The sequence below is a fragment of the Heteronotia binoei genome, chromosome 21 (assembly GCF_032191835.1).
Source record: "Heteronotia binoei isolate CCM8104 ecotype False Entrance Well chromosome 21, APGP_CSIRO_Hbin_v1, whole genome shotgun sequence".
NCBI classification, from domain to species: Eukaryota; Metazoa; Chordata; class Lepidosauria; order Squamata; family Gekkonidae; genus Heteronotia; species Heteronotia binoei.
In genome coordinates this window covers 58,465,749-58,493,659 of record NC_083243.1, presented here as the reverse complement: position 1 = coordinate 58,493,659, position 27,911 = coordinate 58,465,749, and the positions used below count along the sequence as shown (strand labels likewise).

The 27,911-nt window shown below is 44.6% G+C and overlaps 1 protein-coding gene across 1 annotated transcript in view; it reads right to left on the bottom strand.

Moving 5' to 3' along the window:
• Window positions 1-27,911, bottom strand: part of BAZ1A (bromodomain adjacent to zinc finger domain 1A) — a 98,587-nt gene that overhangs the window by 59,358 nt on the left and 11,318 nt on the right. Inside the window, exons 3-7 of the mRNA XM_060262898.1 lie at window positions 17,626-17,904; window positions 13,999-14,142; window positions 7,385-7,486; window positions 5,253-5,340; window positions 3,297-3,431 (exon numbers count right to left, since the gene is read on the bottom strand). Coding sequence (XP_060118881.1) covers window positions 3,297-3,431; window positions 5,253-5,340; window positions 7,385-7,486; window positions 13,999-14,142; window positions 17,626-17,904 — 748 coding nt within the window. The remainder of the gene's footprint in view (window positions 1-3,296; window positions 3,432-5,252; window positions 5,341-7,384; window positions 7,487-13,998; window positions 14,143-17,625; window positions 17,905-27,911) is intronic.

The following is a 27,911-nucleotide window of genomic DNA, read 5'->3' as shown; positions in this document are numbered from 1 at the left end:
TGTTAGACAAACTAACTTATGGTTGTGATATGTGGAAAAATTTGTTCTTTATTTTATCATGATAGACTGACACTTTTCAAAGTAAACCGAATCACACAAAGTACTGTCGCCTCTGCTTCTTTGTAATGCTGGGAAGAGAGGCCCCCAAGGATAGCCAGGGAACTTGAATATCCACATCTAATTATATTTGCTGTATTTTCTCTCTAATATAATTGGCTAAACCCACCATTTTTACATGGTGGGTGACAACTCACCACAGGATTGTTAAGAGTCCTGTAGGTAGATCACCAAGATGGATCAGTCAGTCATAGGACTTCATTCCAGAGTTATACAGTACAATCCTAACAGCACTTTCCTGGGAGTAAGCCCCATTGAATAGACTGTAGTAGAATTCAGAGCAGACCTGCTTAGGATTGTTCTTATAGAAATGTACTAATTAGTTGTAAATAAACAGAACTTTAATCAGAATGACTAATCTAAACTGGCAATGATGATTGATGACATGAACACTTCTCTGACAGCTTTTGATTCAATGGCTTCCAAATCTTATACATCGGTATTACTAGATAAATATTCAGCATGGAAGACCCATAATGGAATGCATGTTCATTGATGCAGCTTAAATGTACTAGGAGATCTTTTTCTTGGTCTGGCTTGTATTTTATTCCCCTCCAATCTCATTCAGAAATCCACATTCAGAAATTATAACAGAAAGGAAAAGCCTTCCTCCTATTTTCTTCTCTTTAAAAGTTCTTTATAATGTGCAGGTGCCAGGCACACACTCCCTCCCCACCTACACTTATTCCACCAGGCAGGGGTGGGTGTTACGTCAGCCAGCCATCGGTCAAGCAAGCACAGCTGCTGCATCCTCCTTCCATCTCCTCCTCCTGGCAGCTGTGGCCCTGGCCAGAGGGGCGGCAGGGTGCTCTTGGGCCATGGGGACTGAGGGAACCCACCCCTGTGGCCAGAAGGTGCTTCAGATGGCCACCTACCTAGATGACTCACTAGCACCAACCCTGCTCTGCACCAAGGGGAACTCACCTAAGCCAAACCACACAGCAACCTCTGTGGGTGTAGGGTGCCAGTCCTCACTCTCAAGAGAGGGCACTACACTACAGAAGAGATTTCTACTTACCTTTCAGCCCCAGTACAAAAAGACAAGATCACAGTTAAAGCAGTTTATTGAGCAACAAGTGGAAGAGAGAAAGGAAGTAGTAATAGTAATATTTATACCTTGCCCTTCGCTACCTGAAGCAATCTAAGAGCAGCTTACAATCTCCTTTCACTTTCCCTCACCACAACAAACACCCTCTGTGAGGTAGGTGGGGCTGAGAGAGCTCTTTTGAGAACTGCTCTTGAGCAGAACAGCTCTTTCAAGAACTATGACTGACCCAAGGTCACTCCGATGCATGTAGTGGAGTGGGGAATCAAACCCAGAGAGAGGGAGAGGAAGAGAAAGAGAGAAAAGCCAAACATAACTGTCCAGAGTGCTCCTGACGCACACGTTTCTCTAACGCTCACATTAGATTCCAGAGAAAAGAGTTGACCCCGGCTGCTCTAAGGGTCCATCTTTTTTAAATGGTTGTCCAAATCAACTTCCACATGCCTACATTATATCACCCTGAGCATGCTGAGCACATACATATATGCATGCTAGCTGTATGTTCACTGGGTATTGTGGGTCAGCGAGGGCTCAGCAATAGTGAGTACTCCTCAGAAGAAGAGAACTCCTCAGGAGAAGAGGAGCCCTGTGTAGCCAGCCTTGAGTTAACAGATGCTGACTTCAGGAAAATGAGTTGCAGACTTGTCAGAATTCACATTCAACAACTGGTGCAGAGCCACTGACATCCTCCAGCCCTGACTCAGCAGGTGAACCTCAGGTGGCCGATCCCAGCCCACCAGTATTACCCACACCCTTAGGGCACTGCAGATGGAGGCCAAGAACAGAGCTACAGACAAGACAGCAAAGTGCACTCTTCCTGGTCTTACACCAGCTGCCTGTTGATAGGAAAAACGAGTAGCTGCAGGATCTTGTCTGAGCAGCTGGCTGAAAGCATGATTCTTAATCATGGGACTATAGAACCAGCCAAGAGAGACTGTTAGGTGTGAATGCAACGAGTATGACAGATGCTCAGCCCCTTATGCTGCTTTGCCTCACTTTCGGACCCCTTACCTTGGACTGAATGATTATGTTTTGCCTGATGCCTAGACCCTGACCATGGACTGAACCATTCTGCCTTGCCTGACTTCTGGACCCTGACTCTGGACTGGACAACTCAGCCTTACTTGACCTCTGGCGCTTGAACTCCGAACCTGCAAGCCAGTACACTGGGTGTTGTAGATGTTTTGGGAGAATGGAACAGAACCGATCCTTCTGAGGTCTTATCTGGACCTCTTTGGCTCTGTGTATTCCTCTGGGGTGGGCTTCTGGAGGGTCCTAATCTAATGCACCAAGTAAATTACCTTCAGGCCAGATAACTATTCTTCTATCTAGATCATGCTCAGCAAAATAAGATACAATACAATAAGACATTCTTCCTTCCAGAGACACAGGCTGGCCTTGTGCTGACTGTGTGGTTTTAAGAAAGCTAGAAATGTGGCCATGTTTTTGACAAAGCTGCACTTCAGACAATAGAAAGGTCCGGCTAAGGCCTAGAGAATGGTTCAGGAGTAGCAAGGAAATGGCTCTGAGATTGGGAAAAACAAAAAAACAGCCCTATACTGTAGGGCTGGTTTTTCTGTCTGTCCCTTCTAGCATGTCTCTGTATGAACAGTTTGAAGTTCTGTTTTTTTGAGGGCTTTTTCTCTGTGTCTATAATTTGCCCAGAGACAAGATCCAGTGCACTTGCCTTGGGATTTTGTTAGGGTGCTGAGAGAGTGGGAGGGATGCAAAGGTTTTGTGTATGCTGTTTTGTGGTTTGGTAGGAAGTTATGTCATAATTTAATGGGTAGTTTCAGTGGTTTCTACAAAGGAATATAATCAGGTAACACACAGACAGGAGACGTATGGTGTTGGGAGGTTGTGTTGTGTGTACAATCTCTGTCCCATCCAGAAGAGATTTTCAATATTACCTCTTTCACCTTGATGATAATTAACAGTGATCCCAAACATTTGACCGAAAGCAGAAGCATCAGACACACCCAAGACAGTCAAGGGTGCCAAGATGGTTTAGTTCTGGGGATGGACCCTAACTTCTGTACACAATGATCCAAATAGCACACAGTTCAATTTGATGAAGGTCTGATTTGGAGGAGTTGCAAAGTTCAGCTCAAGTAGGAAGAACAGCATTACTCACCTGATCCTCAGCTACAATCTTTGGAGGCCTCCCTCGTCGCCTGCTTGAAGGACTGAAGGCAAAAGTGGGTGGATCATCAGGAAAGAAGTAGGAAAAATTCTGTTCTGCTATCTTGAACTTTGCAATTGATATTGCCTTAGCAGAGAAAGGTGAAGAAATAATTCATTGTGAAGGTCTTACACATATACACTGGCTAAAAAGCAACTGTTTTAGAAGGCCAAAGCAACAACTACTCCTATTACCAAGATTTCCTAGTCCATCACACAAGAATGAGGTATCTGAGATTCTGTATTAAACGTGGTGAGTAAACACCATTGAGACAGACTGATGGACCCTTATTTTCTAAAAAAAAAGTCACAGATACAATGTTACAATAAAAATTATACCAACAATGAAATCTCCAATCTAATTCCGATTTTTATTAAACATAACGGTAGTATTCACAAATTAGAGAACAATTTGGGACAAATAAATAAAACCAAATAAGATATAACCTTTATTTTTTTAAAAGGGCTAGATCCTAACTACCAACAACAGAATATTTGTTACGTTTCCCTCTACTGCTGAAGTCCTTTCTGACACCCAGAAAGCAGACTCCTGGGGCTGTGATGGATTGCATCATGGATTAACAGCCACTCAGTGAGAAAAGGGGGCCAAAAATTAGCTTTTGCTGTCTCTCCTGTCAGCCCCATGCAAATTCCATATGGACAACAGCAACAGTATCTTGAAGTTATAAATCTTAAACAAATCTACAGTCTCAGTTAGGGTTGCCAGGTCCTGCCATGTCGCTAGCGCAGGACACAACCCCATGGAAGGCGTTGTCAGATTGCAAGAACCATTTAAAGGGAACCTTCCCTTTAAAATGCTTTTTGGAAGCATTCCTGTGCCCCACATGCCTAAACTGAAAGCTGCTGCTTGGAGTTCAGGCATGCAATTTAAAGGGCTCTTCAGCTGATCAGCAGGCAATGTGCTCCCACTTATCAGCTGGAGAGCCCTTTAAATCTGGCAGAAGGGAAGGGAGAGGGGTGACCGCCGGTGGTCACTCTTGGGGGCAGAGCTTTCCCCTGCTCCCACCTGGGAACCAGCATCCATAGACTCAGTCAAATAAATTAATGCTATACTCCTGTGCTCACTTATAGATATGTGGATATCTGTTCATCTTAGGAAAGCAAGCACCTTTGAACTCAGTGGGTCTTACTCCATAGTCAGATTCGGCTACAGTTAAGAACATAACATAAGAATAGCGCTGCTGGATCAGATCAATGGTCCATCTAGTCCAGCATCCTTTTTCACACAGTGGCCAACCAGCAACTTTGGACAGCCAATGACAAGGCACAGAGTCCTCAGGCTTTCCCATGAGGTTGCCTCTTGATTCTGGGATTCAGAGGATTAGTGTCTCTTCATGGCTAGTAATCATTGATAGACTTATCCTCCATGAATCTATGTAATCCTCTTTTAAAGTTGTTTATTCCTGTGGCCATCACTGCATCCTTTGTCACTGAATTCCACATTCCGATCGCTCTCTGTGTAAAGTCGTATTTTCTTTTGTCCATCCTAAACCTACTTGCTCAACAGTTTCACTGGATGCCCTCAAATTTACTATTTTGGGAGAGGGAGAAAAATTTCTCTGTCAGCTGACTCCACCTCAGGCATAATATTATAAAGCTCTATCATGTTCCCGCTTAGTCATCTTTATTCTGAACTAAAAAGTCCCAGACTCTTCAGCCTTTCCTCATAGGGAAGGTGCACCAGCCCCCCTTATCATCTTGGCTGCCCTCCTCTGTACTTTTTCCAGCTCTGCAATGTCCCTTTTTGAGATACAGCGTCCAGTTCTGCCAGGTGTAAGTTGCAAGATCAAAACACTGAACTGTATATAGTCTGTTTCAGATTAATTCATTAAATAAATCTATTCATTTTCTCTATTCACATTTCATCTCATGTACACATTTCAATTACCTTAATTCTGACAAGGCCATCATGAGCTTCACAGTGTTGCTTCAAAAAAAGTTTAAGTCTGTCACGAGAAAAAAGATGCTTCCTCCGGCTATGATACAGACCAAAAAGAAAAGGAGTACAACTCCATTATTAAAGATCTTATTACCAATATTAGCACTAAAATATCAAACAGTGTATTACACTTTTTTAAAAAATTAACAGTATAACTACTGAGCAATTTTAAAAGGAAACACAGATATCAAGTGATTCATTCAAAACCTGTTCCAGTCTATAGTTTTAGTGCATGAGAAAATAGAAGTTGCTTTTTAGTTCTCATACAGTAAATTCATTTGCAGTCTACAGAACAGACACAAGCAACACTCAGCACATGTCCCAACAGGCATAAACCATACGATTTTGCTTAGCACCAAGGATCAGATTTCTGCCCACGTACAGAGGGGCCAGTGTTACAGGAGGAAATAAGAGGCATGGTTTATGCCAGTCATCACCCTTCCAGACCTGCATAACTACCAGCTGAGTCCCAAGCAAACCCCTGAGAAGTTGGTATGACCACTAGGGCTTGGATGCTCTGAGCATGTCGAAATACAACTCTTGTGTCCCCTCCCTGCCATTTTGTTTGTCAGCACACTAATACTTTCAGCGGTAGATGCGCCATTTTTTACAGCACTTGGGCCAAAAAGGCTGTCTACCTCGATACAGAACAAAGTTCTAATACTCTATTCTAGGGGTCCCCAGCGTGGTGTTCATGGTGTTCCCCCAAGGAAGCCGGATCCATCCCTCCCCTGGTGCCCATCAACACTTTTTCTGGCATCCATCAAGTGTTTTTAGGAAGTGGATGAGGTCAGGTAGGGCTTCTGCCCACAAAGCTTCTGATTGGCTGTGCAGATTTTTTAAAGCACTGCTTTGGCGGCAGCTGCCACCACCACTGCACAAGAATCTACACACGCTACTGAAGTTAAGCGGTGTCAGCCATTTTATTGCAACCATTTTATTCTGTGGCAGTCATTTTACTCTCACCATGAGAGCTACTCCATGCACTTAGAAGCAACTTCTTGAGTAACAAGAGGAAATTTAAGGTGCTTGTTCTATTTTTAGGAGTTACAACCTTTAAAAACTTCTGAAACACAGAGTAAGGCCTTCCATTACCAGAAAGCAAATGAGACATACTACTACTTTTTGAATTTAATTGTTGCTGTAAAGTTTTGCAATCCCATAGCCTGGTTCTGGCCAGTTGACCTCTCAAGACTGATTTGGTCAACTGATAGGTATGTTTAAGCACCAATGTCATAAGGACAACAAACAAACACACACACTAAAAGATTTCTGCCAACAAACCTGACACTTATGCTGATTCCAAAAGCAAATTAGTAATAATCACTGTGAAACAAAGTTATATTCAAAAAATAATGTTAAAGTTTCCAGAAGTATGAAAAATTTTCTCTTCAGTTTTTATTCTGGAAAATTAGGCTCAACAGGTAAAATTGTTCTGGAAAGCCAAGCCGAAGTAAAATTCCATAAGCAATTTTTAAAGTTAGTTTTAAAGGCTGTTGTGCTAAGCAGGTAATAGGCTAATTATTTAGGTTTCCCAGAAAAATCTGGATGTGAAGGTGTTTCCAGAGTCCTAACTAGAGTATGATCTGATTTATCAAGCTTAACTTCCATTTAGTATGCAAAATTTTTAAAAGTGCTCCATGTTAATCTTGTATCCCAACACCAACAAATACTCAATTAGGGGAAAAAATTATTTATTTATTTTATTCCACTTATATCCCGCCCTCCCCGCCAAAGCGGGGTGTGATTTAAATGTTATGATCAAACAAATTAAAAGCTTTAAATAAAAACTATTTTCCATTGGAATACCACCTGTAAAAATGTATAGATGACATAGTATGTACTTCCCTTACATTGTGTAAGTTAAAAAAACAAAATCCAAAATCATTATCACTAATTTTAGCATATCAAAGAACTGTGCATAATATGCTGTGGACATGGTTCTCCATCTGACAATATTTGACCTTTAATTTGGGCCCTCAAACTCAATTTAGACATCTTTAGGGAAGGAAGCAGCTCAGCTCTAAAAATTACTCTCATGTAGAAATAGATACAGCATGACCATAACTAGTAATACTCACAATAGCTGAGATGCTTTGACTGTAACAGATTCATACAGCTGTTTCTTTAAAGGCTTCACTTTGTATTTGAACAAAGATGAATCAATTATGGCTTTTCCCTTCCTAAAAACAAGATTTTATTGCAAACAAAACAAAAGATTATTTAGTGAAGGAGTTAAATTAAATTAAATTAAGGTTCAGATGATTTCTGTAAAGGAGGAGGAAGAAGACAGGTTGCTTACCTGTAACTGTAGATCTTCGAGTGGTCATCTGTGCATTCACACTCATCGGATAGAGCGCCTGCGCCGACCCCCAAATTGGTACCTAAAAAGCCTGGGATTTTTCGCGCTCGGCACCCAGTGAGCATGCGCAGGAGCCCCAGCACACATGCTCACCAGAGCCAGTGTGAAGATCCCGCCAGTTTCTTCCTGACTGCTGGAAGCCCCTAAAATAGGGAGACCGTCAGCAGTGGGGAAGGAGGGCGGGTAGTGTGAAGGCACAGAAGACACAGATGATCACTTGAAGATCTACAGTTACAGGTAAGCAACCTGTCTATCTTCTTCATGGTCTCTGTGCTTCACACTCATGGGAGATTAGCAAGCCAGACATACCTGGAGGCGGGAGCAGACGGTCAACCAGAAGAGACAGCTTGCAGCACCACAGCTCCCAAACAAGTTCACTGCTGAGCATGCACATCCAGAGCATAATGCTTCATGAAAGCATGGGGAGAGGACCAAATGGCAGCCTTGCAAATGTCTGTCAAGGAGACACCCTTCAGGAACGCCACCGACGTTGCCATAGCCCTAGTAGAGTGTCCATGAATGGGTCCAGGCAACGGCTTCTTCGCCAGCAAGTAACACAATTTAATAGTTTCAGTAAGCCACTTCGAAAGCCTCTGAGACGAAATTCTAGAACCCAACCAAGGAGCAGCATAAGACACAAAGAGATGCTGGTTCAGATAGAAAAGTAATGCACATTTAACATCCAAGGCGTGCAACCGACGTTCCACGTCTGAAGTAGGCGTAGGGTAAAACGTAGGTAACCAAACCTCTAACTTAAGGTGAAACTGGGAAACCACCTTAGGGAGAAACGAGACATCAGGAGCCAACGAAACTCCAGACTCGTGAAACACTAAGTACGGGTAGTCACAACACATAGCCATGAGCTCCCCCACTCGGCGTGCTGACATGATCGTCACCAGAAATGCAATCTTCCAGGATAGGAGCTGTAGGGAACAGGTTGTCAAAGGTTCAAAAGGGCGCCTGGTCAACCTATCCAAAACTAATGTCAAATCCCACAACTGTGGGGGTGATCTAGACGGGGGATGCAACCTGACTAGCCCCTTCAACAATTGCTTCGAATGAGGATAAGCAAACACTGAATGCCCCTCAACCGACTCCTGTTGAGCTGATATAGCTGATAAATAAACTTTCACAGAGGAAAAGGAAAGGCCAGCAACAATCAGAGACAAAAGAAAATCAAAAATCACAGGTAAACCCACTCATTGGGGTGGGATTTCAGTATCAGCCAAAAACCGGACAAATCTTCCCCATTTCCTGGCATAGGAAATACAGGTAGACAACTTCCTACTATTCAGGAAAACGTGATGGACCCTACTCGAAAATTCGCAGGATCGATGAACCATGCTGTCAACTTTAGGTGAGGTACGTTGTGGTGAAACACTTGCCCTTCCTGGGCCGAAAGGAGGTCTGGCTCCGCTGGAAAATGATGAAAAACTCCCCGTGCTAAGTGGAACAAAATCGGAAACCAGTTTTGCTGAGGCCACCATGGCATGATTAATATGCACCTCGGTTCCTCCCTCTTTATCTTGTTGACTATTCTAGTCAGCAGCAGAAGAGGCGGGAACAGGTAAAGAAAAAGACACTTCCACGGGAACATTAGACCGTCCCCCAAGGAAGCCGGATCCATCCCTCCCCTGGTGCAAAACAGGGGACACTTCCGATTCAGGGCCGTGGCGAAAACATCGATCTGAGTATACCCCAGAGCTGGAACAATGGTTGAAGGAAATGCCACTGTATCTCCCATTCGTGCGGAGACGCGGCTCTTCTGCTCAAGGAATCTGCCTGGAGATTGAGTACCCCTGGAAGATGCAAAGCCTTCGCATAGATGCCCTGATCAAAACATTCCTACCACAGCTCCATCGCTAGAGCACAGAGTTTTCAGGAGACTGTCCCACCCTATCTGTTGACGTAACAAAGGGCTGTAGTGTTGTCCATCAGCACAGCCACAGCCTTTCCCACTACTAAGGGGCGGAAGGACCAAAGGGCGAAATGAATTACCAATAGTTCCAGATAGTTTATATGGCAAAGAGTCAGCTGTGGTGGCCATGGACCCCCCCCACACACAGGGTATCCATGTGAGCACCCCATCCCCATAGGGACGCATCCGTGATGATCGTAACCGTTGTTACAGGCAGATGGAAAGGAGCTCCTTGACCGATGTAGTCTCTGGAGATCCACCATTCCAGGGACTAGAGGATCAAGGGTGGAATCCTAAACTTTTTTCGAGGCGAGTCCCTAAGGGGATGAAATTTTTTGAGAAATCAAAGTTGAAGCCCTCACATGCGAAGCTTCGCAAACAACAACACACTTGTAGTCGCCGCCATCAGTCCCAGCAGCTACTGCAACTGTTGTGCCGTGTCCCATTTCCTGACTTGAAAAAGGTGAGTGAGGGTGATAATGTCCATTACCCGCTGTTGAGGCAGAAAGGCACAATGAAGGGTCGTGTCCAAAAGAGCCCTGATAAATAGAACTTTCCTTGATGGCAGCAAGTGAGACTTTTTCATGTTGACCTGCAGACCTAAGGGTATGGAAGAGACGGAGAGTTGCAATATGGCCGGACAGACGCTCTTTCAAGTCCACCACAAGGAGCCAATCGTCTACATACGAGAAGACAACTATGCCTTGAAGCCAGAGGTGTGCTGCTACAACGCTCATCATCTTGGTAAACACCCGCGGTGCAGTACACAGGTCAAATGGAAGGGCTTTGAACTGAAAGTGTTTGGAGCCTATCGTGAACCTGAGGAAGTGCCTGTAAGATGGAAGGATGCTGACATGGAAATAGGCATCCTTCAGGTCCAAGGTCGCCATCCAGTCTCCTTGGCTGATAAGGGAAAGGATTGTTTGTAGAGTGGACATCCAAAATTTCTGGTACACGATAAACTTGTTCAGATTTTGAAGATCCATAATTGGTCTCAGTCCATCATCCCATTTGGGGACCAGAAAATAACAAGAATAGAACCCCCCCGTTCATGGCTGCTGGAGGGACCGGTTCTATGGCTTGTTTCTGCAAGAGATTGCTCTCTTCCTCTAGCAAAGGGGGGGAAGCAGGTGTGATGACAAAAGCTGACTGAGTTGGAACCTGAACAAAGTCTTATCTTGTAACCCTCTGTTACAATGGAGAGAACCCATTTGTCTGTGGAGATGGACTCCCATGCTGGTAGGTGGTGACGAAGGTGGATGGGAGAAGTAGGGGCGGTGGTGTGTATGGTGGAAAAGTCAAAGACCCTCCACCCCTTGGATTTATTGGCAGCCGTAGACGCTGAAGTAAACTTGGACTTATTATTCCCCTGATAAAGGGATCTGCTCTCAGTCTGAGATGAGCAAGGTCTCCAAGATCAGTCATGGGGAAATTTCTGATAAGGCCTCTTGGGCCAGGGCTTATGCCACTGCTTAGGCCTTCCAACCTGAAAAGAAGTAGGAACGCCAAGGTTCCGCAAGGTCTTAATACTTTTGTCCATTTCTTGTAGAACATTGTCAGTAGTAGAACTAAAGAGACCTTCACCTTCAAAGGGAAGGTCTTCCACATAAGCCCTGGTGTCAGGCTAAAGGGCTGTCGAGCGCAACCAGGAGTGACGATGTAAGGAAAGGGCAAACGTTAGAGTCTTAGCAGAGATGTCTACCATGTGTTTTGACACAGCCAACTGTTGTTTAGCCACAGCAAATCCCTCCCTTTGCAGCTTCTTCAACAAAGACCGCTTATTTTCACTCACAGAGGACAGTAGAGGTGTGAGTTGTCCCCAATCGAGTACTGGTAACATGCCATACAGGCAGCATAATTAGAGATTTTTACTCCCAAGGCTCCCACCGAGTAAAAACGTCTGCCAGCATTATCGATCTTTTTACCCTCTTTATCAGGAGGGGAAGAGTGAGTCTTGCGAGCTTTTGAAGTTGAAGAGACCACCACCGAATTGGGCTTGGGGTGATTGAAGAGAAATTCAGCACCAGCCTCTTGGACACGATACATGTGGTTTAAACGTCGCGAGGAGATAGGTATGGATGCCAGCTTTGCCCATGGCTCCTTTACTGTTTGCAAAATGACTTTGGTCACTGGAAGAGGCACAGCTGTTGATGTGTCCCACTGCATGATGACCGGCTGCGGTTGGACCACTGAGAGCGAAAGAAATTGTGCCATACGCTTCACCAGGTCCCCATACGACTTGAGATCCTCCGAAGGGGATCTCGGGAGATCCTCCGTGATGTGAGAGTCTGGAGAAGGTTCAGCCTGCGCCTTGTCTGTTGTGGGGGAGGAAGGTAAAGGAGGTTGTGAGCCGCTCTGAGACTCTTCGGAGTGGAGGGTGGGATATAAATCCAATATCATCTTCTTCATCAGTGCCGACCTCGGAATCTGATGTCGAAGAATCCTCTCTCATCTCAGAGTGTTCTCATAGCAGCAGGGTTGAAGCGTGCTCAGGTGGGTGAGTAGATGCTGACGGGTGAACCTGTGGGTCCCCAGACCTCTCCTTACGCCTCTCAGGAGGAATCGCTGTCGACGCTGAAGGTGTGCAACGGATGGGAGAATGATGTGAGACCCTTGAGAAGTGAGAAACTTCGGAGCGTTGATCCCATTCTGGCAGATCACGGGGTGGGTACCACAGGTATGGTGATGGGTATGGATAAGGTCCAAATGAGCAAGGCCACTGACGCTGGTCCCATACTGGTGGTGGCGGAAACCTGCGAAGCGAAGCACTTGACTCAGCCTCTCTACTCCAAAGATGTCCCGTGCTGGGACGAAGTGGTGCTAGGGGTTTGATCAGCACCAAAGACTCAATTTCCAACACCGAACCGCTGTCGCTCCGCCGATGCGAGCCCAACGAGAAGAATGAGTTTGCTGGGTCAAGTCGATCTCCTGCTCCGACCCCAAAAGGTGGGTCGGTTGAGACCCAAGCCTGCCCGACACCGATGAACTTCTCCAGCAGCTGGGTGATGCAAGGATTTTCCGTGGCGGAGTGGTCTGTGCCGATGCCGAATCTGTAGAAGTATCCCGAGAAGGGGAAGGAGTGCGGGAAAGTCTGTCCTGCTTCTTGCATTTGTCTTTCGATTTATCCTTCTTTGGGAGGGACGACCGGCCCCCCAAATCGTCCCGATGCTTCTTCGATGGAGTAGACTCCACTAATCCTTCAGAGGGTCATTTCACAGGTCGATCTTGATCAGTCGGCATAACCGTCAACACTTGAGACGCCGGACCCATCGAGGCTGAGGCTGTGGACTGAGTTGCATCACCCATCGATGTCAAAGGGCCTGATGCCATTTTAGGCGGTCAAAGAGGCGATTCGACTAAAGCCACCAACAGCCTGGCCGCTCGATTTTTTGTTTGTTTGGAAAATTTTGAGCAATGTGGGCACGAGTCAACACCGTGTCCCTCACCCAAGCACAACAAGCAGAGGAAGTGCCCGTCTGGGGGTGCGATCTTACTTCCACACTTCAGGCAGCGTTTGAAGAACCCCCAACATTTTTCCATAGGCAGTGGGAACGTGACAAGGGAGGGGAGAAAATTGCCTTGAAGAACAAAGTCCAACTAAAAGGTTTTTTTTTAAAACAACAAGAAGGATGGAAAAAAGGAAAAAATAGACAGGCAAGAAGTAGGAAAACCGAAAATGGTAAGTACCAACCGGAGCACTAAAGAACAATCCTTTCAACACGACGGTCAAGAAGGAACTGGCGGGATCTTCGCGCTGGCTCTGCTGAGCATGCGTGCTGGGGCTCCTGCACATGCTCACTGGGCTTTTTAGGTACCAATTTGGAGATCAGCGCAGGCGCTCTATCCCATGAGTGTGAAGCACAGAGACCATGAAGAAGATCTGGATTTATACCCCATGTTTCACTTGGAGTCTCAGAGCAGCATACAATCTCTTTCCCTTCCTCTTCCCACAACAGACACTCTGTGAAGAAGGTGGGGTTGAGAGAGCTCGAGAGAACTGTGGGTGACTCAAGGTTACCCAGCTGGCTGCATGGGAAGAAGTGGGAAATCAAACCTGGTTCTCCAGATTAGAGTCCACCACTCTTAGCCACTGCACCAAACTGTAAGGTCATCTTATTGGTTTTAAATTCAAATGGTTCCCCTGAGCACAACTAGAAGGGAGGAAAGCGTTTTACCTGTGTATATTTACTTACACACACAACAAGAACATATGCACATGTTATGTATGAACATGCTTCCAGATATGTGAACAAAAACATCTGATGTAAAATATTTATCAGATTTGAGAAATGTACAGTTCTTATTTAGACAAGATTATTAAGTTTTGCACTAAGCATTAAAAAACTATATTATGTTAACTTTTTGAAAACTTTAAAAATGTATACACACTTTTCAAATACAAAATTAATCCTCACCCGTTTTGTGCAGGACTGGTATCCAAGTCTGAGTCATCGCTATCACTAATGACAATAGTGTCTTCATCTCTACTGCTGGCATGGCCATTAGACATTCCATTGTAATGCAATGGTGCTTTAACTTCCAGAATCTTACAATGCAACCTGAAATAAAGCATAATCAGTCCTTTTAGAATACAGGTAGAATTAGTTAATGGAATAGGTCAGGGGTGGCCAACGATAGCTCTCCAGATGTTTTTTTGCCTACAACTCCCATCAGCCCCAGTCAGCATGGGTGGAGCTGATGGGAATTGTAGGCAAAAAAACATCTGGAGAGCTACCGTTGGCCACCCCTGGAATAGGTAATTTAAATATTTTGCAATCCAGTATTTTAACATAGCAAAAATAAATATCAGAAAATTTACTAATCAGATTTAACGCCTTAACCTATGCATGCAACTTTAACTTAATTATCCTAGTTTCATTTTACACATACATATAGTTTTATAATAATTACTACAGGTTGGATCTAAACAAACATCCACAAGCTATGTATTGCAAATGCTTGAACAAGTACAGGTTAAAGAGTTTATGCTGTGCTATAAAATGTCCTACAGCAGTTGTCATGTTTTTTCAAGCTCTTCTGCAAGCTGAAAGAACTTGGCTTTAATTCAGCTTTTCTTGCACAATGTTCTAGTACAAGGTATTAAAAAAACCCCTTTCTCCATATAGAAGATATCCAGTCCTTTGGATTCAGTACATTAAACATTTCAAGTGCACACGGGAGATTCCATCTATAAGGCACATTGCCAGTATTAATGGACAAAGAATAAGTAATAATAAAATTTATCCTATTAACAATGCTGTATTACAACAATCAAGCCTTTAAGTAAGCCCTTCTGGTTATAAACTATTCATTTTATTTATTGGTAAATAGTTTAAAAAGAAGGTATGATTTGCTACTTAAACACTTATAAAAAGAAATAAGGAAAAATAGAGGGGATTTTTTGCCGCTTAACTATCTGCACTGGCAATTCCCCCTCTTGTATTATAGTTGATGACCTAAATAAACAAGGATAATATGACTTTTTATCTAATCTGAGCTTGATAATGGCAGATTTACTTCCCAACACATTTAAGTCTCCAGCTGGTATGTATGCATATCACTCAAACACACACAAAACATGTGATTGAGGACAATCGTTTGTGGTCCAGTTCAAGAAATTTCTCTAATTTAGAAGCTGCATTTACAGATCTACTATCACAGCTAGAAGTGCAGGACAGCCTTTTCCACCTTTGTAACAGAACTTGCTTTCCATGTCACTGTAATGCAATAGATGCAATCCTTCAATAAACTGGAGGAAAGGACAATAAGGCCAGAAACAGCTTTGCTTATAACCACCTTATGTTCATTTCCTGCTGCCACTCCAATACTTAAAGGAAGGAACACTGGGAAACTTTTTATATCTATCTACTTATATTTAAATATATATTTAGAAAAGTAAAATATTTATATTCCTAGAACTATTATACATTTCCTCACTTTGCAATGGCCCTTTGCAATTTCCCAAGGAACACCTTATAACAGATAAATATTCTAATTCACTATGTTCTAATTACTAGATTTACTAAAGGCAAAAAAAAAAAAAAGTTAGTTCTACATTAGCTACACTCTCACAAAGCACCATAAAACATGAATAAAAATCAGTTCAGCCAAGCTGAAATGCATGGAGGTTAGTGCAAGTGCAGCGCTGATGGATGAGGAAATGAAGACAGTATTCAGGGGTATTTTATGGAATGAGAAAGTCTCCTGACTTCACCCCCGAAGTGTCCAGGCTCTACCCCCAAAGACGACAGATATTTTCTGAATTGGACTTGGCAACGCTAAGCCACATGGCTTTGCCTGCTCATCACTCACCAGCTTTCCTCCTACTGAGATTTAAAGGCACACACACCTTCCAAAACACAAGCAGTTTCCAAGTTTCTTCTAAGCCTAATGAGATTTATGGGCACATGGTGGCTGTTGGGGCTGAGCTTTCCTGGTGGGGAGGAGCCTGCAAAACCAGGGGACCCCCTACTAGGACTTAGGGGTTGGCAAGCCTAACGTGGCTCTTCCCAGTGAGCAGGGCCAGATTAACAATTAGGTCAAGCAGGCACTGGCCTATGGGCCCCCATGCCTTTAGGGGCCCCAAGCTGGCTCCCCCCCCATTTCCCCCCTGCTTGCAGCCCTCCCAGCCTGCACACACAGCTGCTCATTGTCCAACTTGCTTGGTGCAGGTGCTGCTGGCATTGTTGCCAAGTTTGCCTCTCTCTACCTCTCCCCCACAGCTTTGTCAAAGGGGCTTTTAAGAAAGTGCCTGCAGGCTGCAATGGGGACTGCAGGCGGCAGGGCAGGTATTCTGACTGAGATAATTGGTGAGGGGTCCCCCAAGATTTCGACTGTCTAGATACCTCTACGGGGTTTAATCCAGCACTGCCAGTGAGTGTGTGAAGCTGTGAGAAAGTAAGAGAGCACAGCCCTCCATCTGTCTTTCATTAGTTTCAGAAGTTGTGTGTATAGTACAATGGAGTTAACTAGAACCTGATTATGGGATGGAGGAAAACTCCACCATCTAGGCAGCTCTTTTCATTTTCCTGTTAGTCTGAAGACGTTGGTAGAAATACAGCAGGCAGTTACATTCAGCAACTCTGTGAGTAAATTGCTCTACTGAAATAACAAAAGTGTGTGCTTGCAAACTGTTTAGGTTGGCTGCTTAGTGAGTGTGTGTGTTCACTTTCATTTAGTGTAACTGCAGCTGCTGGGGAATGAAGAAATTAAGAATGTATTCAGGGGAACTGCACTGCTATATTTTTATTTATTTTAGGGAATGGGAAAGACTCCTGGCTCCACCCCCAAAGTTCCCATATATTTTCTGAGTTGGACATGGCAACTCTAACAAGCTATCAGCTTTCCAAAGCACTTCTTTTAGCTATGATTAAAATTTACAGATAGACAAATTTCCCACCCAAATTTTAGATTATTTCATTTGCCTAATACTTAGTGTTGTGGAGGGGGCTAGACTATTAAAAGGCAGGAATGTTTAATGTAAGACAGAAGTTCTTTACATTTAATCCACTGTGGTCCTCCAAATACATCTTATCATCAAATGCCCAATTTATAAAAATATTTATACATCACTTTCCCCATTGACCACAGCAGCTCAAAGCAGCTTTTAAAAATATCCAAAACAATGACTCGCTACAACTAACCTTGGTTTACACTTAATTGTAGTTCTTCATCCAAGTTTGAAACAAGTTTGAATTACATTTCTATATCCTCATTACACTGGAATTAAGTTACTATTAATCAGAATTAGTGTCAAAGCAAATATAATGGTTAAAGCAAATACTGGAAGGCAGAAAGAAATATTCTGTCACTTGGTATTCTTTTTGTGTATATATTATAATCCATCTTTCCTATAGGCTCAGTAAAGCAATTGAAGAACTATAATCACTAGGATAATGCTGTGTATTTGTCAGTGAACTGGTGAATCTGTCAAAGTCATCTTAAGTCAGGAAACAAGGAGATGGATCAACAGCAGCTAATACTACACCAATTAACCCTTTCATGCACATCTGTCAAGACAAGTAAATATCAACGAAACCTACCTTTCACCATTATTCCTAAGTACATCCACAGTTTCACCAACAAAATAACGGTCTTTGACATAAGCAAAGATGTCATCACAAACTTCATGAAGTCGCGAGCGACGGGTAAGTGTAACCAAGTACAGAACTGGAACAATAAGTGGCTCTGGAAAGTTTTGAAGATTTTGTCTGGCTTTCTTTTCTGATTCTAATGCTTCCTGATATGTGAGTCCAGGCTTGCCAGTAACAGCACAACTCCACACAAGGCTGTTACAGAGAATGGTTCGTTCGAAGAAGTCACTGAAACATACAAAAAAAATTAAAATGAGTAAGCTGAACTCTCCAACAGTTACTACTCACATTAGGTAAAAAAGCCAAATAAGTATTTTTATGGTGAATTCAGGCCTTTAAAGTCTTTAGATTCCAATGTGAGAATGCTAAGTGTTTAGCTGGATAAAACTCACAAGTTTTTTTTTAAAGTATAAGAAGAAAAACGCTATTTGGACGCTGTTTGCATTATAGTGGTCGCTTGTTAGGTACAACAATGTACCGCTAGTCTTCATAATAATGGAATAGCTAAGCATCAGTAGGCACTGTCTATTTTTCTGTAATACCTTAACTACACTTAATCAGCTGAAAGTAAAAATGTAACAATACTGAACAGTTCCAAAACCAGTTTTAAGTAAATATTCTGTACCAGTTTGCAATTAATACTTCATGACTCTTGAGACCCATTATAAGAATTCCAGAAGAAAAAAATATTAAAACCAAGATATCAAATATCTTTTAAAAAATTTGTTCACTTGTGATTTATTCAATTAGCATTGATTTCCAATATTTATAAAGCAATTATCTCTATCTATAGAGCCCTTTCAGTGTTCAAAGCCCTTCACAATGTTATAATGTTGTAATCCTCACAACAGTCTGATAAGGTAGCCCAGTGTAATTTTCAAACTGCAAATAAGCAGATGACCTGCAAAGAGAGGGTCAGGCTAGACCAGAGGTTATTTTGTTGGTGTTATCTATGGGACATTCTCTCCATGAGGCTATCTCTACAGATTGTCTAATCAGACAGGGGAACATGTATAAAGCAAAGGTATTTTTACAATGTAATAATTGCATTGTATGTCAAAATGCACTAGAAATTAAGGAATGTTGCCATCAGTCAGGGGGTTCATTAAAACTTGACCTTTTAGCCAACTGTTGGGTGATCTGACATAAATGTCACTTTGTTGGGCCAGGCGATGCGTGCCACAAAATGCAACACTAGGTACTGGAAATATAAACTTGATAAAGGTGATTTCAGATGTTGAATGGCAATAGCAGCTTGATTAGATTATGTGTGATATGCAGAGGGAAAGCAGGCATGAAGATACCAGCATTGGTAATGAGAAAGGAGGCAGCAGCAATGCCAGGGAATCACAGACTCATAGAGTTAGAAGGACCCCCGGAATCATCTAATTCAACCCCTTGCACAATACAATAAATTCACAAACACCTCCCCCCTCCACATCCCCAGTGACCCCTCCTCCATGCCCCGAGTGTACCCACATACTTTTTAATGGACCTGTGTGACATCATATTAGATAATTCTATACAGAAGTACTAGAACAATTATATATACAAGTATATGGCATAGCAATTGGCAGCCCAGTAGCATCATCAATTGCAGATCTATTTATACGAGAAGAGAGGACAATTCTGTGTCCGGAGGTGAACCCCTTTTTCAAAAATTAGTTGATCAATTAGTTGATTATTTGCTATATGCCCAAACAGAAACACTGCCAGCATTTTTGGAATGGCTTAATAACTAGTTCACTACATCCTAACATCAGATTCCACCACCACCACCGCCCCCCCCCCCCGCAACTTTGATTCCACCCCATTTTTGGATACCGTTATATATAGAGCAGAGCACAACAGCATAGCATTTAAAGTATGTTAAAAACCTACAGACCGCAATTCTTATTTATGTTATACATCTTTTCATCCTGAGGCGCTGAAATGCAATCTACCCTATGGCCAGTTCCTCCGACTCAGGAGGAGCTCCACATTGATAAAGGTGACTTCCTTAAAGAGGCAGCACAGTTAGAACATCAGTTTTTACGGAGAGATTATCCCAACAAGGTAGTTAAAGATAGTTTAAGAAGCTCACTAAAGGCTGATAGACAAGCATTTTTAACGCAGAATACTGTAAAATCAAAGGGTAACAGCATTATATTTAGCCTGTTATATAACACCAGATCCTTAGCTATCAGAAATATAGTTTGGAGACATTAGCATTTATTGTCACATATACCAGGCTGTAAGAAGTCTATGGTGGCATACAGATGTCCTAGAAATCTGAAAGATCAATTAGTTAAAGCAGATTGTCTAATCAGCCAGGGGGGCATGTATAAAGCAAAAGAATTTTTAAAATGTAATAATTGCACTGTATGTCAAAATGCACTAGAAATTAAGGAATTTTGCCATCAGCCAGGGGGGTTCATTAAAACTTGACTTTTTAGCCAATTGTAATAGCCGCTGGGTGATCTATGGGACATTCTGTCCATGAGGCTATCTCTACATAGGTTACTCCATGAGCCCCTTAAGGTCAGGCTCATGGAAGACAAGTTGGGCATCCGTAACAATATTTTAGATGCGCCTCTGGTCCAACATTATAATGAATTTGTATATACTGCTGATGAGCTTAGCTTTTGTCATTTACAAACACCATTCAATATAATAAGGCGGACATTCAAAAAAGTCTATTACAAAAAGAAGCTAGGTATATTCACAGGTTTAGAACCATGGAACCATGGGGACTTAATCAGGAGTTTAATCTCTCATGCTATTTGTAAATTGTGATATATTGATGTACTGGATTCTGTCATAATGTTAAGTTTGGAATGTACTGGCTAAAATGACAGTGTAGCTTTAAATACTAGGGATACAGCTGCACCGCCTGTATTTCATTAGTGGATTTAGATCTTTTTTTAAAAAATAGGAATGTTACTTCCTTTGAACGTCACTTGAAATGATTGCTGATAAAACTGCTTTAGCGTTCTACCATGATAAAGTTAGGATTTAGATTATCTTCCATGATGGTGAGTAATAAACAAGGTTCCGTTCAATTTGACATGTAATTCTTAGGTATTTTATAGAATATATGAATTTTGTATTAATTTTATTGTAGAACATTTGAGGAATTGTACCACTGTAAATACTTCCAAGATCCTTCTGAAAAGTTACTACAGCTCTATGAGAGCCCGCACAGAGGAGTTTGTGAAATTTAAAGAACTTATGCCCTTGAGAAAGGACAGATGTTTGAAATGGACTGTACATGTATAGAAATTATATTCCATCAGATTATATGTGGAATATTGTATTGTCCTCCTGCTAAATTGTATGTGTATTGCTTCATTATGTCATTGTGCATCATGGTAGTATGATTATGTATGGATGATGGGTAAACAAAAACCACACAAAATAGGATTCATACATTGAATATACATTTATTTATTATTTATTTATTACTTTAAATTTATATCCCGCCCTCTCCGCAATTATTGTTATAATTTTGTTGCACAGTGGTTTTTTTCACTCCTGTTAGTATACCATGCCTGAAGATGGCAAAAAACCTCCGGGATTCCTGCCCAAACTGGCTTGGAGAAAAATTGTTGCCTGACCCCGAAGTGGCAATCAGCATTTCCCTGAGTATGTAAGAAGTACTGATACAGAGAAGCAGAGCTTTTTTTGAGCAGGAACACACAGGAAAGCAGTTCTGGCTGGCTTGGTGTCCAGGGGTGTAGCCTAATATGCAAATGAGTTCCTGCTGGGCTTTTTCTACAGAAAAGCCCTGTGTGAAACAATGGTGATTGTCAGGGGGTGTGGCCTAATATGCAAATGAGTCCCTGCTGGGCTCTTTCTCTATAAAAAGCCTTGCCTGAGAGAAGGAAGCATGAGAGAATTTTATCCCCCTAATGCGTATCTCCCTGATTTCCTTTTACAGAAACCTAGCACAGTCTTTCTTGTCTTTCCCTCATCCAAAACTTGATGTCTATTTAAGAATTAATTTTCCATTTTTCTCATATGAGCAGGGTTCCCTCTAAGCTGAGTTAGTGTGAGCCAGCTCACAGTTTTTTAGCATGGCTCAAACATTTCTGCCTTTAGCTCAGGAAGGATGGCCCCAGAGCAAACTAATTTATGCAGTAGCCAAATCATTCACTCACAGCTTCAGTGCAGGTAGCTCACAAAGTAGAATTTTTGCTCACAAGAATCCACAGCTTAGAGGGAGCATTGCATATGAACATCAATTGTGGGAGAATGGCTTATTTAGCCTTCCCCCCGTTTCCGGAAAAGAAGCAAAGACATTTGTAGGATTTACATTAAGAAACCTATAGATATCGAGCAAGAGAACACCTCTGCACAGAGGTGTGTGGAAGGGGAGATCCAGGGGGAGGAACTATTGAAGTGATGCTTCCAATAATAAATAGTTTTCTCCTCCAGCACCTCTCTACAGTTACCACCTTCTCCAAAGTTGCAGCCATCCACACTCTGGCTCCATGGCTGGGAGGAAGATAGTCTCCTTCCTCCAGCTTGATCCCACCTCCCAAAAAGAAATATTGTGGCTTGCAAAGTGAAAGCAATTCAAACTCCTCCACACTGCCTCCTTGCCATTGCAACTTCACCAGCAAAGATTTTACTTTCGCAGGGCAAATTGGCATTTTCTGACTGTAGGCAATGCAATCTCCAGGAAAAAAAGCTCCCTATCCCCCTTCCCAAACCACACACACACACACACACACACAACTTTCCTCAAACCATGACCTGTCCAAAATATTACTCCAGTTTTTGCTCACAAGAATCCACAGCTTAGAGGCAGCACTGCATATGAACATCAACTGTGGGAAGGAGAATGGCTTATTTAGCCTTCCCCCCATTTCTGGAAAAGAAGCAAAGACATTTGAAAGGGGAAGATGCATGGCCAAAGAGCAATAAACAGTCTAGTAGGAATCTCTCTCTTCTCCACTCCCCCCTTGTATTTTTTGTATCAATAAATCCAGACAATGAAAGCCTCCTAAAAGCCACTGAAAAGTTCCTGGTTCACTGGATTGGAGCTCTCTCCTCTCCTTTCCCCCCCAGAATGCATTAGAAAGGGGTTTTTTTGGGGGGAGGGGTTTTTTAAAAATGGAACCTCCCTCAAAAAGCAGAATCAAACTTGATTACTTCTTTAAAAAAAGAAACCCACCCCACAGAAAGTGGAGGGGGAGGAGAGGAGAAGTGTGCTTACACACAAAAGCTTACACCTGGAAGAAAGCTGTTTTCTCTCTCTTTCCTCCCCTCCCCACAAAAAAGAGGAGAAGGTCCTAAGAAGGAAGCAGAATCTGTATGTTCTGTAAGAGGCTTGTCTTCATCTCTCTTCCACAAAGCAGGAAGCAGCCACGCTCTCTGTATGCATGTATGAGTGAGAGAGAAGAGAGGAAGAGGCAGGTAGGCAGGCAACAGGAAGCAAGGCGCCACTGAGGGAGCTGGGGAAAAGGCAGTTATGGTGTGGCTGCAGTAGAAGCCCTGAAAAAGAAGCAGGACGACGTTGCTGGGGTGGTGATGTGTGGATTTAAGCCCTGTGTGGGCTGGAAGTGGCTCATGGGCTACATCTTTGACACCCCTGGGCTAGACAGTGTTCATGGCAGAGAGATCTGAACTGGGAACTTCATTGCCTTCCTTACATTATGACAGCTACTGTCTTAAGACTCACAAAATGTGTGGTAGGATATGAGCTTTCGTGAGTCACTGCTCACTTCTTCAGATTGTAATTTGGATGGTACCATCACATGCTGCAAGGGAGGCTCATGGCAAAGCTCCCTACCATGGGGCTGCATTTGCACTTGCCTGCTTGACATATCTATTTTACTTTTCTGTAGATGAAGATTCAACAGGAAGACTTATGAGTGTGGCGAACCACACACACTGCGGTTCTAGCCCTCCTCTTGAAGTAGAGTGGAGTACCTGGCCACCCCTTCCAAGTTCCACCTGCAATGCCATCCCACTTAGATGCATACCATGCTGGATCCCTGTGGCCTCAGGGAGGAAGCGAATGGAGTCTTCGCACCTCGCTATGGTTTGCAGTTCAATAAAGTATGTGTTACGCCACAACTGTCTCTGCCTGATACATGACAGCAGCTCCACACCCCTCCCTGCCTTACTCCCTCCTCAGCTCATCTGTGACTCCCCCGGGAGCTTCCCAAGGACATGTCTAAGAGGAGGGCTCTCCGGTGTCTTGGGTGGCTGTGGATAGTTGTGCAGGTCCTACTGGTCATTATCACCTACAAAACATAGCGGGGAGTGGGACCCAGCAGCACCTTCAAAACTGACCTGACAACACACAGGTCACTGTGTGAAGAGGGTATGGGGCCAGAGGGTGGTCTAGGTGAATGAGCCAGGTTGGTATGGTGGTTAGAGCACAAGGCTAGCTCTGGGAGACCCAGATTCCCTTCTCCACTTGTACCAGGGAAGCTGGGTGGGTGGTCTTGGGCCAGCTGCACACTCTCAGTCTATCCAACTTCACAGAGTTGTTCTGACCATAAAGAAAGGGAGAGGAGAATGATGTAAGTCATTTGGGGGAGAAAGGTCAGAAACAGAGTGAAGTTCATAACTGTGTTTCTGCTCTAGGAAGAGGGACTTCTATAACCTGGGGGGGGGGGGGGGAACATATGTGAAGGGGATAACTGAGGCAGTGGATCACAGAGGTCCCTAGAGTTAATGGCTTGGGGGGAGTCAATGCACATTTTGGGAAGGGTGGAGTGAGGTTTAGGGGGGGTATGCCCATTGAACATGCTGGTAGCCAGGACTGACAAATGACTTTCATGGTTTCCATTGTAATACATCACTACACATGGAAGTAGTGGTGAATGCAGAATGTATTTGGAAGGACAGTCTCTGGGCACTGATTACTCTGGAACCGCAGAACCCAAAGTGGAATGATGGTCACCCAAGAGGAAACATCTGTGGGACAGGCCACAGGAGTTCCGCTCATTAGGAGTCCCCCACCCCCTTAAAGGAACCAACTCCTGTGAGTAGATCCAGGCACCTGATAGTGGGGATGAAGTTTAAGTTGTCCTCCCCACAGGCATCCGCAACTGCCTCAATGCCTACACAGAGCACAGGATATTCGAAGGGCAAAAGGAGAAGGGCGATAGAGCATAAGACTAGATCTGGGAGACATAGATCACCTCCTGGGAGACAGAATGATGGTCGTTCCACTCCAAGACCACTGAGGAGGGAATTGGGGGATCTGAGGGTGGTGCTGCATGCCTTCACATATGAGTCCACCCCAGCGGCCCCATCTCCTACTCCGTCACTGACAGAGGTGATGCAGGAATGGCTGGGCTGCTGGGAAGCACACCCTCTGGTGAGCAAATGCATAGGGTAAAAACAACAAACCCACACCCTTCTCCTTCTGCCCTTTGGGGACCCTATGCTCTGCATGGGCATTGAGGCAGCTGTGGATGCCTGTGGGGTAGACAGCTCAAACACCTTCCCCACTATCAGATGCCTGGATCAGCTCACAGGAGTCGGTCCCTTTAAAGAGGTGGGGGATGTGCTCCAGATAAGAACTCCTGTGGCCTGCCCCTCTCCATTCTCTGCCTGAAATGGATGCTGAACTCCACCCCCTTGCAACATGGCCCTCCCTGATTAGTTCTGGTGGCCATGTCCATCATAATGTCACTGCCTCCACATAATATCTCCACTGACCACAGCAATATGGTTTCTATAGACCCCAGTTACTATGAGAAAACACTGCAAAGCCACTGATTTTGTCTGCTGGCCACAGTGTAATTAATTTATGACCATAGGGAATAGACAAGTGCTGCTGTAGTTACAGCAGCCACTGTGATACAGGTGTGGCACAGGATTGTTCTGCCCCAGTCTGGGAGTCTCCAACTCCAACAGTCCTCTGAGGATGTCTGATAGCTCATTCAGACAATGGTTGGCACCAGGGTCAACAACTAGTACCCAACACAAAAAACCAAGACTCAATTTCTGGTGATCAAGATGCCACCTCAGTTTCCCTAATTGTCAGCTATTTATCCTTTCTTGCACTTTTGAGGACTGCTAACTTGAATAATCTTGAAAAACATACAAAGGACAACATGCCTGAGAAGGATTTCTAGTTCATCTGATTCCTTCTAGGAGATTAGTACTTATTCTACAGTCACCTTCACTTTCCCTTTAAGGATAGTTCACTTTCCCTTTAAGGATAGTTCTTTTAAGGCACTTTAAAGAACTCAGGCATCTTTCTGTTCTGAGCAGAAATTCCAGCAACAGAAGGGCAAATTTACTTACATTTTAAACCAAATTATTTTAAAATGTATTCTTGGTACAAATTTGACCAAACTAGATGACAGTGTAATTTAAATGGCTTAAACTAAAACAGGTAAAGAAAAGAGAATATTGCAGTATGTTTCACCCATGGATTTCTCCGCATCTGAGAGAGCCAAGAGGCAATCCATGAGCATCCTCTAGCCCAGGGATGAATATTTTCAGCCACTAATGTAAAGTACCAGGCTTGGAGACGAGCGTAGGGCAACATAGTTTATTCCATGGTACAATACAAGATGGAGAGAGCGAGCACGCGGGCCGGATCCCGCATATATACAGTTGCCGGACTATTCTCCCTGCTGGCCGGTCCAATGCCGACCAGCCGTATTTCCCGCCACAAGCTGTGCTTGGCGGATCGTTGCGCCCAGCGCGGAGGCACCTGGATGTTTCTCAGTTACCTCCGCGGCTGGGGTGGACTGATGTCATTCTGCTGTTGTGGCCATTATGAACTGGTTGCGCTCTGCGAACGCCATACACTACACTCCTCCCCCCTTAGTTAGTGACATAGTCCTGGAGGTAGGCGGGAGGCCGGCGCTCCCGTGTTGAACGCCTAGGAGTTGCTTGTGGTGCCGGGGCTACTTCCGCATCTGGGGTTTCCCCGGGGGTTTGAGCGTTGGTGGGTTGTGGGTCAGGGTCCGAGGGTTGGTCCGCCTCTGCCGGTGTGTGTGGCCGTGGTGCTGGTGCAGGGGTCGTTGGGTGCCCCTCGGACCCTGCCCCCTCCCTCGTTTCCGTGGGTACCTCTGGGAGAGTCCGGCGGCGTAACTGGTCGATGTGCCGGTGTAGGATCTGGCCCCCCTCAGTGGATACCTCGTAGTGGCGGGAACCCACGACCCGTAGTACCCGCCCGGCTACCCACTCTGGGCCTGAAGCGTAGTTGTGGGCGAACACTGGGTCCCCCGCGAAGAACCCCCTAGCCGCGTCTCTGACCTCCGGGGACCCTCGCATGTCGGGGGCTCTGTCGGGGTTTAGCCGATCTAGCCTTGTGGTGAGCTTGCGTCCCATGAGGAGCTCGGCTGGGCTGACCCCGGTGACTGGGTTTGGAATGACCCGGTTGTCGAAGAGGAACGCGGCTAGCCGGTGGTCCCAATCGCCTTGCACTATTCTGCCCAGGGCCTCTTTTGTTGTTCGGACCATCCGCTCGGCCTGGCCGTTGGTGGCCGGGTGGAAGGGAGCTGACCGGATGTGTCTAATGAGGTACCTCTGGAGGAACGCCTGGAAGTCCCCCGAGGTGAACGCTGCCCCGTTGTCCGAGACTATGGTGTCCGGAATACCGTGGGTGCACAGGACCCTGCGTAGTGCTCTAATGGCTGCTGCTGACGAGGTAGACCCTACGGGGATGACCTCTAACCATTTTGTGTATGCATCTACAATGATTAGGAAGATCTGTCCCTGGAACGGCCCGGCAAAATCAATGTGGAGCCGGGACCACAGTTTCCTTGTGGTCTCCCACCGTGTAGCCGGGGCGCTGGGTGGATCCGGCCGCGACTCCTGGCATGTGCTGCATCTCCGGACCCAGTTCTCTATCTCCCCGTCCATCCCCGGCCACCATACGTAGCTCCTGGCCAGGGCCTTCATTCTCACTATGCCTGGGTGTGTTTCGTGGAGTGATTCCAAGACCCGTTTCTGTAGAGGGGGGGGGACCACTACCCTGCTCCCCCATAGTAGGCACCCTTTGTGGGCTGCGAGTTCCTCCCTTCGCATTTTGTAGGGTTTGAACTCTTCCCCCATGTCCCCCTCTGGCCACCCCCTCACCACCCAGTCGAGCACCCATGCTAGGGTTTTGTTTTTTCCGGTGGCTCTAGCCACCTCCGCCGCGTGGAGGGGCTGCTCCGGAAGTGACTCGATTGACATGACCTGGTGTGCTGGGGCTGGATCGGGGCCTGTGTCAGGGAGCGGCAACCGGCTGAGAGCGTCCGCGTGACCCATTGCCTTGCCCGCCCTGTGTA